This window comes from Aphelocoma coerulescens, chromosome 6 (assembly GCF_041296385.1).
Source record: "Aphelocoma coerulescens isolate FSJ_1873_10779 chromosome 6, UR_Acoe_1.0, whole genome shotgun sequence".
NCBI lineage: Eukaryota > Metazoa > Chordata > Aves > Passeriformes > Corvidae > Aphelocoma > Aphelocoma coerulescens.
This window is the reverse complement of record NC_091020.1, coordinates 22631432-22643024: the sequence shown is the minus strand read 5'-3', so window position 1 is coordinate 22643024 and position 11593 is coordinate 22631432. Positions and strand designations below refer to the sequence as shown.

General features: G+C 57.8%; 1 protein-coding gene across 1 annotated transcript; it reads right to left on the bottom strand.

Annotated features, from left to right (window-relative positions):
• Positions 1 to 155: 155 nt before the first annotated feature.
• GOT1 (glutamic-oxaloacetic transaminase 1) lies at positions 156 to 4409 on the bottom strand. Its single transcript, XM_069019813.1, has 9 exons — positions 4205 to 4409; positions 3702 to 3883; positions 3021 to 3144; positions 2724 to 2836; positions 2414 to 2518; positions 1708 to 1858; positions 1407 to 1572; positions 1136 to 1278; positions 156 to 854 (listed from the first exon to the last, which is right to left on the bottom strand). Exons 1-9 carry the CDS (start codon positions 4317 to 4319, stop codon positions 715 to 717), a joined length of 1239 nt encoding a protein of 412 aa, XP_068875914.1. The 5' UTR covers positions 4320 to 4409; the 3' UTR covers positions 156 to 714.
• Positions 4410 to 11593: the final 7184 nt, after the last annotated feature.

Genomic DNA, 11593 nt, shown 5'->3' with positions numbered 1-11593 from the left:
GTAGTAGATCATAACAGATGCAACACACCCTGAGAGAGAAAGGGACAGCCTTGAAACAAACTGAGTAAGTGGACAAACCAGGATGTTGAGGCTTTAACCTCAGCCTGGGAAGAGGTTCATACAGTCTGAAGACACAACATCACACAAGGCAGGGGTAGCATTCAGAGACTAAGGTTTAATTTCATGTCAGCAACACAAAGAAGCAATTATCACAATTACAAATATTTGCTCGTGTAAGGCTCAAAAATTGGGAAGGGGTGGGACAGGTGGAGAGAGGAAGCTAGCAACAGCTTTACCCCTCTCCAAAATACTACTGAGTGACATTAGTTCACAAGCCACGTGAGATCCCAACCACTGGGCTGTTATCCCACAGTGCATTGCACTGGCACCAGACTTCACCATGATCAAAATGATCAGTTACATGGAGTTGATTTGGACGTGCTAAAGATGCAGCTCGAAAGGCCTGAAGACCAGGCTGCTGTTGTGAAACAAGAGCCAAGGGGGCTCATGCTGCCCCCACCTCCTGGGGACACTGGCTTACCATATTGCAAGGACCACTTAAAAAACGTCAGATGATTATCCCTGATTGAACTACAGCTCCCATCTTTATTAAACCCCAAGAGGTGTGGGAAAAGGCAAGCCATGAGCAGAGAAAGACATGGACTACACACTATAGCTTTGGTGACTTCATGTAAGTTTGGTTGTTCATGTGCTTCATTGGATTTTTGTGACAGCTTCATGGATGGACTTGGCCACATAGTCCAGGTTCTTGGTAGTTAGACCACACATGTTGATGCGCCCACTAGCCATCAGGTAGATGTGTTTTTCCTTGACCATGTACTCCACCTGCTTAGCTGCAGAAACAATTGGGCATCAGGTCAGAGCATTGACCCACAGCTCAGAAAAGCCCAAAGAACCAGTCGGGGATGCTTGAATCTTTCACAACAAGCAAAAGAGTTCAAGCACTGGCCACTGAAATACTCTCTGATGCTTCATCCCTCCCCAGCCACAGATGCAGTGATGTCACAACTCCAGTAAGGCTGAGAGATTCCTGCTTGGACTGCTTCAGCCCAGTCCACCCACAGCAAAACTGTCCTCACCCAATCCTCCCTTCACCAGGCCACTCGATACTTACGGTTCAGCCCTGTGAAGCTGAACATGCCGATCTGCTCTGTGATGTGGTTCCAGGTGCCTGGGGTCCCAAGGGCCTCCAGGCGAGACCGGAGCTCTGACCGCATCAGCAAGACCCGATCTGCCATTGTCTTCACATTGCCCTTCCTGCAGCAGGCAGGAAGCAGAGTGTAAGGATGGGCACCCATCTGGTTTGAAGCCATCTGGCCAAGCCTGACACTCAGGGAGACAGCTTCCCTCTCCTCCCTTCTCCCACCGGCCCTAGCAACACGTACCACTCATCAAAGAGCTGCGGGGAAGAAAGTGTAGTTGCCACAATGCGCGCGCCCTGGGAGGGAGGGTTGGACCAAGTGGTGCGCACAATCTTCTCCATCTGAGACAGCACACGCTGCACGTTGTCTGCATCCTTCCCCACCACGGTCAGGTTCCCCACCCGTTCATCTGTGGACAAGCCAAGAGATGTGAGCCATTGGTTCCACATGTCGTGGCAAAGCAGAGCATTCCCCACCCCTCAGCATGCCAGCCCCATCTGTCTGGGTATGATGCTACTGGGCCAGCTTACTGCCAGACACTCACTGTAGAGCCCAAAGTTCTTGGAAAACGACTGTGCACAGAAGAGCTCAAAGCCCTCGGAGACAAAGTATCGCACAGCCCAGGCATCCTTGTCCAGGCTGCCAGAGGCAAACCCTTGGTACGCCGAGTCGAAGAATGGAAACAGGTTCCGGCGCTGCAAGGAGGAACAGTGTTAGAGGGAAATCCCCTCCCCATAACCTCTGCTTTACCCCCCACAGTACCCGTAGGAGGGAAAAATGACCACTGAGTTTCTGTGCGAATTCAAAGGAAAAGTGGTCCAGCAACACGAGACAGAAATAACTTTCTTTCTACTGGGGTAAAAGAATAGAAAGATGAAAGTGGTCAATAAAAGTCAATGCAGGAGAAAACTGCATTTGAGGACACAAGAAGTACACCACTTCACATGCTACTATCCAGCACCTGCTTGTGGATAATCTTTCCAGCAGGAGAAACCTCACTACAGCCCATTCCGCAGAGTTTGAGAACAAGAACTTGGAGGCACAAGAACTGCAATGCATCTATGCTCTGAGCACAGACAACCACCATTCTGCTGTCAACCTCTCCCTTCAACACCTGCCTTGTGGGACTCTTTCAGCTTCTGCCACATCTCATGCCACTTCCCAAAGCCCACTTCTGATACAAATGCTCTGGCTGGCTCAAGAGCTATTTGTCCCCTCAGCACTGCTTTAGCCCCAGAAGCAGCCCATACCTTCATGACAGCAGCAATCTGCTTCCACTGCTCGGGAGTAGGGTCTGTGCCTGTTGGGTTGTGCGCACAGGCATGGAGGATGAAAATGGAGAACTCCGGGGCGTGCTGAGGAGAGAACATGTCTTGGTCACATACACACATGGATAACACTAGGCACCCGCAGCACAGAGAGAGGCCTGGAGCTGCTCTGGGCAACAACAGCCTCTTTTGCAGTGATCCACTTCCCAGCACAGCACACAAGAGCCCAGCCAGCTGCCGATACCAACAGCACAGCACCAAGCTCAGCCCATCCCGTGCCATTTTTACTTACCTCCATGTCATTCAGCAGCCCCTGGAGATCCAGACCCCTCTTGGCAGCATCCCAGTAGTGGTATGTTCTAATATCTTTGAAGCCAGCATCCATAAATACAGAATTGTGATTCTCTGAGGAAAGAAATAACTTTTCAGAAAAGCAGGCCCTATCTCCAGCAAGCTACCTTCTCCAGTCCCAGCATCTCCCACTACACACATGGGAAGGCCCCTCTCTCACTGCCCAGGCCTCTGCAAGAAGCAGGGCTGTACCTCTCTCACTGGTTGACCCACAGGGCTCCCTGAGAGCTGCACTCACCCCAGGACGGAGCAGAGACGTAGACTGGGGTGGCCGTGTTGTTGTTTCCATTGTACCAGCGCCTCAGGAACTCTGCGCCGATCCGCAGAGCGCCCGTCCCGCCCAGGGACTGAACACTTCCGACCTGCAACAGAGACACTGCCAGCTTTGTCCACCCAGGTCAACACTGCTATCAGTGTGTAGAATGCAGAGGAGCTTGCAAGGGTGAGACAGGATGCCAAACGTGTCCCCTGGGGTCACCCCAGTCAGAATGCCATCCCTTTCCAGTGGTCTTCAACCTCCTTCAGTGCTCAGGCCCATCCTGACAACTTCTACTGTTATAAATAGACTCCAGCCATTCCTGTTATATTTTGGCACAGAACAGATTCCCAGCTAGTAGTTTATTTCAGGAAAGGTGGTATATTATCTGACTTGGGTTTCCCGTGGGGAAACTATTAAAAGATTAAGGAAAACACAGATTCCAATCACAGCCCACGTTTGGTTTTTGCCCAAAACCACAACTACTTGCACAAACAGTTTCAAGGAGATGGGTTCATCAAGTAAGCTACAATCGAGAAAGACCACGTGTGAGAAATGCCCAAATCCTGCCAAAACGCACATTTTGTACTCTACGCATTTGTGCTCTTCTACTCTGCTGTAGAGACACCCCAGGGACCCCAGGGCTCCTCGTCCACCACATACCCGGTTCTCCTTGATGGCAGGGCTGTCATCACCCAGGGCGATCCGGGAGGCGTTGGCCCGGAACTCGGGCAGGCCCAGGATGGGCAGGTACTCGTGGTTCAGGCTGTTGTCGTTGGCGATCATCTGCTCCACCTTCTTCACCACCGGCAGGACCCATGGCTGCCCCTCGTCCGTGCGGTAGGCTGCGGGAAAGGGAGAGCCGTCCCTACTGCACCGGGGGGACGCTGCGCCGCCCGGCTCCCCGAGGGACCGGCCCGGGACACCGAGGACGGCGGCCCGGACGGCGCCGGGCTGCCCCACGACCTTGACGCCCGCTGGACCTCGCTGCCCGCCCACCTCCTCGCGCCCGACCGGGCGCCTGCTGCGGCCCGGTGACCTTTGGGGCTCGGGGTCCGCCGCTGCCGCCCGGCCGCTGCAGCAGGTGCGGAAGGCGCCGCAGGGGCACCGACCGGCCCGCCTCGCGGGGAATGGCCCCGCCGAGCAGGGCAAAGCCACGGACTCACCGCCCACGCCGAGGTTGACCTTCCGCGAGTCCCCGTCCTCCCGGAAATCCGCCGTGAGCTTGAAGACGGCGACAGGCGGGGCGCGGGGGACGGCGGCGAAGATGGAGGCGGCCATGGCGGCGCGGCCACTGCGGTCCGGTCCGCTCCGGTTCGGCACGGGCGGCGCGCGGCGCCTGGAGGAGACGCTCACCTTCACCGGCGGGGCGGGGCCGCCGCTTGCCGTGACCAATCCGCGCGCCGCGCCCGGGCCCGCCCCCGCCGCCAGCCAACGGCGGCCCCGCCCCGCCTCGGGCGCCACGCGGGCGGCCAATGGCGGCGGGGAGCGCGCCCGCTGACGTACTGCGCGGGGACGCAGGCACCGCCCATTCCGGCCGTGCCCCCGGACCGCCGCTCTGCCCGGGGACGGGCCGGGCCCGGGGCCGGGCGTGCCGAGCCGCCGCCGGGGGTGCGGCGCCCGGGGCCGGGGGGACTCCCGCAGCTGCAGAGATGGGGAAGGGGTCCCGGGGTACAATGCGCCGTGCAATACGGGGTGCTGCGGGGGATGCCGTGCCCGAGGCAGCGCTGCGCTGCGGTAGTGCTCAGGGGTGCAGTGCTCGGGGTCACGGCACAGTCCCCATTAGGTACCCGGGGGTGCAGTGCTCGGGGTCACGGCAGAGTCCCCATTAGGTACCCGGGGGTGCAGTGCTCGGGGTCACGGCACAGTCCCCATTAGGTACCCGGGGCTGCAGATCAGCTCTGGAGCGCAAAGTCGAGGTGAACGGCAGCCCCAGGGTGCTGTGCCCGGGGTGCCGGGCTCGGCGGGTGCCGGCAGGTGCCGGGTGGCCCTGCCCAGGTGTGATGGGTGCGGGCGCAGTGCCCGGGGGGCGGGGGCAGCCCAGGGCTGCAGTGACGCGGGTGCGGGACGGAGACCGCTGTGAGGACGGGGTGTGTTTCCACCTCAGGGCGGGTCACGGGGACGCCCCTGTGCGTCTGCCCCGGGTTTTTAAGGCACTTCCCTGATTCACAGCCACCTGCAGGTCAGACGCTGTGGGCTGACTCCCGAGAACCTCCCAGCCCCGGGGAAACCCCAGGGTCACCTAGGAGGGTCTCCCCTACCACTCGTTAGCTCGGGACATGGCACTGATCCGTGGGGTGTTCCTCCCAGCGCCTCGCTGCCAAACTCCACGGCCGTCGCGCAGGCACAGCGCTTCTCACGATGCCTCCGGCCCTCTGTGGCTCCTGCGGGCCGCCCTGCAGCCGTGCGGAGAGCCCCGGGGCTCCTGGGCGCGGCCGCCGTCGGGGGCACGGCGGTGCCGGGCGGTGCCGGCAGGGGGCAGAGCCGGCCCGCGCATCCCGCCGCGCATCCCGCCGCGCATCCCGCCGCGCATCCCGCCGCGCATCCCGCCGCGCATCCCGCCGCGCATCCCGCCGCGCATCCCGCCGCGCATCCCGCAAGCCCCGCGGGGAGCGGCACCCACGGCTCCGGCCCGGCGGGGCAGGCGGCCTGGGGCTGCTCGAGCATCCACCCGTGGATGGCTCCACGGTTACTCGGGGAGAGGGGTTGTTGCCGCCCGGTGCGAGGCCGGCTGCGTTAGGATCCCGCCACCTATCTCGAGCGGCTTTTGAAGTTTGTGAGAATCCGCCCATGACCCTGCTACATCTGGGAAAGACTTTGAGGGAAACGGGAAGGACGTCGCGAATAACAGCCCCGACAGCGTGACACACACCGCACACACACCCCCTTCGTGAAATAAAACACGGGGGTATAGGACAGGAAAGGCCATGCTGTCCCCAAATGCTTTTGTAGACAACCCGTGTTATACGCTCCCTTTGTAAATCCAGCCAAGATCCCTCTGAAAACCAGTTTGGCTCCTTGCCCCCCTCCCATGCCCAAGGTGGCTCCACAGCCCGGCTGCCCGGGAGGGAGCCCAGGGGCACAGCCCTCGCCTCTCCCGGCTCCGGGCAGCACCTGGAAGAACTACCCAGTGCACTTTCTGCTTAGCATGAGAGTGGGGAAGAGGCAGAGCTGTCTGTCGGCACAGTAGCATGCCAGCACTTCTGCCTTCAGAGAAAACAGCGTAATGGGAAAGGTAGAGGAGCAAGACAGCAGTGCTACACCAAAGCCTTGGCCCTGGTGCGGTTTTTAGTCCAACTTGCATAAAATTTCATTCAGGCCTTGAGAAAAAGCTGCACGGAAACCCAAGAAGAGCTTCAGGTCTGCTCTCTGCAATAGCTGTGAAGCTCTGCAAACACCTGATGTGCCAAGCTGCTGTCAGGGCATCCAAACCTTAATCCTAACCCTACCCTTAACTCTAGTCCCAACTGGATGAAGAGCTCTTGAGTTTTTCAAGGTCAGTGGATTCTGCTAAATGAGGGATACTGCAGTGGTGGGCAAGGAAGCAGCTGATGAAAAGAAGGGCATCAGAGGGATCTGGGGGTAGCCCACTGCAGGGTGAGTCATGTTTTCTGCTCACTGAGAGTAAAGTACTGCACAAGTGGAATGCTGCAATGGGAAAAATGGACAGAGGCTGCTTGGAGCATCCTATTTCTGGAGCAGACAGAAGTGCTAGGGAGTCCCCAGACTATCAGGCTCTCACTGCACTTACTGGTTTCTAATCCTTCCACTTTCCAAAGAGCACTGGGATACTTGGGGACATGGCCAAGTGCTTTCCCAGTGCAGAACAGGGAATTCACAAAGGCACAGGGGTGCTGCCTGCCAAGCTGGCTGCACCAAGCTGCTGTCTGGGACTGACAGAGCAGGCTGAGCAGCACTCGTTGCAGGAAAAAAATGCAGTTTCCCCAAATCTGCACCATTTTTCTCCCCTTCCTCAGGAGTTCCTGGGCAGTGTGAGCTCAGTGCTGCCAGTCTGGTGGAAACCGTGTGTGCCACTACCCGTGCCTCCGAGGCTGGGGTCGCTGACCCAGCAGGAGTTACCTGCCAGTGCGCTTGGTGCCTCCGGCTCGGCCGGTGTCCCATGCCCTTGACAGCACGGAGTGGGACTCCACTGGGAAGAGATGCAAGAACGAGACAATAAGAGACAAAGCAGCAGGCCGTCGGGCCCCCGAGCTGGGTGGCTTTGCGTTAGCAATATCCCTCTGGCCCTGAGCTTTCATCTCCTCAGCCTACACAAAGGGTGCCACCAACATGTATGTAAAAGCAGGAGGAACATGGGAGCCAGCCCTGAGGCATCCCTCCTTCATCTCCTGCCTTGGACTGACAGCCAGCAATGACCTGCCACTCAGTGGGAAAGCTTGCACACCTTACCCAGAGTGAAGAAGCCCCCGGGCACGCACGGCTGTGCCACACGCAGACAGGGCCCCCCACACTCAGCTCCTCCTGGGAGCCAGAGGCTTGGCAGCCAGCCTGGCTCCTGCAGAGCTCAGGCTGCTGCAGGGATACAGGGACCACTGGAGACCAGGTGATGGCCTCCCTACACCGTCAAGCGTCACATGGTCTTGGAAAAAAAGCCATTTTTATGATGGTGAGCTCCACTGACCCCATCCCATTCACTCCCCCTCGCAAGATTCACCCTCACACCCCTCTGGCCTCTGCCTCAACCTCTTCCTCTCCAGAGTGCCCTGCCCAGTACTGGGATGCTGTCGATCCTGGCATCACAGCAAGGGTTTAGCAGCCTGCCCTCTCAGTCTGAGGCTGGGTTCAAGCAGTTTGTGGCACTGAGCAGGGCTGAGGCTGTTCCCAGTGGGTGCCGTGCGGGGGCTGTTTTCCCAGCATCCTCTGAATACAGATGTTTTCTCAGTGCAGGATCCAGACAGAGGAGGGTAAAATGTTTTCATTCCAAGCTCCGGAGGTCAGGTCATGGTTTGTCTAAATGGCTTTTGTTGCTGTAATTATCAGATTAGCTGATCTCTGGCGGTGCATTTAGGGGCAGCTACATTAACTGTGGATCCTGACACTGCCACCCTGCCCAGCTGGGACAGTGGGTTCGCAATGGAGCAGTGGGGATTGGGGATGTCACGAGAGCCAAGTAAAATGCTCGTGATTAGTTTTGAGCTGGCACCCAACTGGACCCTGCCCAGGAGCAGGTGGTACATTTGAGGAAGACAGCAGCAAGGCTCCTTGACCCCAGAGGATACAACGATGCTGAGCTGGGCCTGATCCTTCCCTCCCACTCCAACCTGCCATGCACGGCAGCCATGGAGCCCTGTCCCAGGCACCTGCCTGCCACTGTGGCTGATGCTCAGCATGCAGACATGGGATGGGGGCATCTGCGGTGCCTTCCCTCACTCAGAGCTGGTGCTCCTTGCAGGCACCAAGCCCAGAACGTCCCGGGGGAGGGTGGTCCAGAACCTCACACTGTGGCTGGGAGCCTGGGGCCCGTGCCTGGCCGCAGGGTGCTGTGAGGCTGGGCAGCCCCCAGCAGCCGGCAAGGCACAGGAATAGGAGCGTGAGATACCGGGCGAGACACAGAGCATGACAGGGAGATGAGAGAGCAGGCTGAGGGGCAGATAAAAAGGGATCAGGAGTTTCCGGCCCCCGCCAGCCCCTTGCCGGGTCCATGGGTCCATCTGTCAGCGCCTCCGAGTGCTGATGGCATCGGGCCCTGGTGGCAGCCGGGGTGCAGGTCCTTCCGAGGGGCACCGTCGGGGGGGGATGGGGCCCTGCCACCACCTTCCCGCTGCACCAGGGCGCTGGCAGCAGCTCGGAGCGCAGCGTGGCCCTGGACGAGCCCATGCACAGCCCTGCAGGTGCCCCCTGAGTCTGAGCTCCTGGCCACGATACCCTGCAGCATCTACCTCCTGTCCTCCTGCCCCGCCAGCCCCACTGCACACACAGATGGAGAGTGCCAGGGCTTTCACCCACTGGCACCAAAAAAAATCAGTTCCCACTCTGCTGAGCTGCAGATCAACAACCTGGGTGCTCAGAGGCTGTTTGCTCGGGCACCGTGCCTGTGGCAGCCCCCTGCCCCCTTATCCCACCTCGTCTCTCACCTGCTGTGGGTGGGAGAAACAGGAGATTCTCTTGAGCAAAGCAGAAGCTCTATAATGAAATAAATCAAAATCAGAAAAGACTTTATTGTTTCTCCATAAAACAACTTATTTAAAATATGGCTTCACTGTATTTCAGTTTCTGAAGTTTTGTAATGCCAGAGCATAACACCCCACTGAATTAATGCTTCTGGAGCAGAATATCTATGTCTTCTCTTTCAAAGAATATTCCAATCCCTTCAAATGCTTCAGAAAATTTCAACAGCAAAATTTTTCTTTTAAACACCATGTTCCTACAGGAAGTTTTGGCTTCAGCAAAACATACATTAAAAAAAAATAGTGAAAGCTATGTTCCTGGTATTTTTCCTAACTGCCACCATGACAGAACTTGGTTAGCTCCAACTCCATCTGTGCTTCTAGCTCAAGGCCAGAGAGCAACTCAGGGCAGTGAGAACAAAGTCTGTGCATCCCAAGAAGGAGCATATCCACCTACCTAATCAGCTTCACACCTCTTCTGCTATTGCAGCTTCTTGGGCACAGCCAGAGGTTCGCTATTTCTCTAAAACCATTTTGCACATTAGTCCTGGGGTCCCTGGCATCCTAGCTTGGCTTATGGACCACTCATGGCCACGCTTACCTATTCTATGTCTACTCATTCCCACAGGCACCCAGGAGTTTCCCCTAATTTTTCCTTTTGCATCAGCACCTGCTGGCAGATGTCAGGGGACTGACCCATGGACCATGACCTGCTCAGGCACTGACAGCTGGCACCCTGGTGCATTGAAGGTGGTTTCCTAAGGGTGTGGCAGACCCGTGGGGGAAAGGACAGGGACGTCTATGTCACAGCACAGACTTCTGCACAGCCAAGGAAATGGGTTTTGACATGAGGAGACAGCTGCCATTCCCAAAGGCAGCAAACCTCCTGGCTAAGCCTTTGCCCTCTCCCCAGTGAGCCTGGCTCAAGCGTTGGGACAGAGACACTGGATGTGTTGCAGGGAGCTGCTCTGCCACGGTGTACCCAGGCTGCCGGGCAGCCGAGGGAGCTGTGCCCATGGGGCTGAGGCAACAGCAGCACAGCCGGTCCCAGCTGGACCCCTCTGGACAGGGAGTGTCCCCCAGTAGAGCCAGGACAAGGCCAAGAAAAGGGAGTCCAGCTCTCTTGCAGGGAGACCAGTGCTGAGGGTAGCTTCTGGACCTTGGTGTAGGAGCAGATTTACTGAAAACAATTTATTTAATATCAAAAATAATTTCTTACAGCGTTTCAGCTGGCGTCAGCCAAGCGCTTACTCACCCGGGAATTCAAACAAAGGCAGGGCTGGCGCCCAGCCAGGGGGTCGGGCGCTGGGTGGTCGTGTCCATCCCGGCCTTGGACCCGCCTCTGGGTCACTTGCGGGCTTGTGGCATGATGTCTCCATTTATTTATTGGAAATGTTTGAACAGGAAATGCTAATGGTTTGGGTTTGTGGAGACAGCTGGAGGGGTCCGGACGGAGCTGCTGAGAAGGGGAGGGTGCACTGGGACAGCAGAGAAGGGGGAATCAGTGCTGCCACTAGGGATTTGTCCCCTGTGCTTGTGGTGAAGAGCCCGGTGGGAGGTGAGACCAGGGAGGGCCCTGCCAGCTCTGCTGCCTCCTCCTTCACTGCTGCCTGCATCCCACACCGCTGGGGTGCACAGGAATGGCGCTGACAGAGCGGTGAAGGAGGAGCAGCAACCACAGGGCATGGCACACCTCACCCCATCGCCGGCCTGCTGGGTGCCCATTAGCGTGGGAGAGATGTGAAAGTGCTGCCTCCCCCTGCAAGGGGGTCGAGAGGTTCCTATGCAGCCTGGCTCTGGAGCGGGCTGTTCCTGCATTTGCTGATAACAGCGGAGGTAAAGCCTGACCCAGGAAAGCAGGCAAGATCCGCAGAGATAAACTCCCCGCAGCAAGACAAAGGCGCTGACCTCCTCTCTGCACGAGCTGCCACATTCCCACAAGCACAGCAACAATTGCCCAGGAGCAGCCCTGAGACCAGCACCCAACCCCACTGGCCAGCCACCAGGAAAGGCCCCCACAGCAGCCAGGAACACCTCTTGCCAGGATCACAGCACAAAAACCACAGCTTGGGGTTTTTAACCAAATCTACTGTCCATTCCAGCTGTCTGGGCAGTGAGAGCAAAGAGCTTGCTCTCATTGCTTGCTCCTCGTTCAGCAGCTCAGCCCTGCTGCGTTGCACAGCCAGAGGGGTGCTGCACAAGTGCCCCTTTGTATTTCCTACCTCACACTTTTATCTGCACACCTGCAGTACAAACAGGCTTTAAGTTTCATTCCCAAACACTGCCGAGGGTCTTACACACTCACTGATGCAATTCAGGCGTGAGTGCCTGGAGCCTCACACACCCATGGCACACCCAGGGTACTGAAGGAAGGCACGGGCTCAGCTCTGTCCTGCCTGTGTCCCACCCATGGACCAGGAGGCTGGA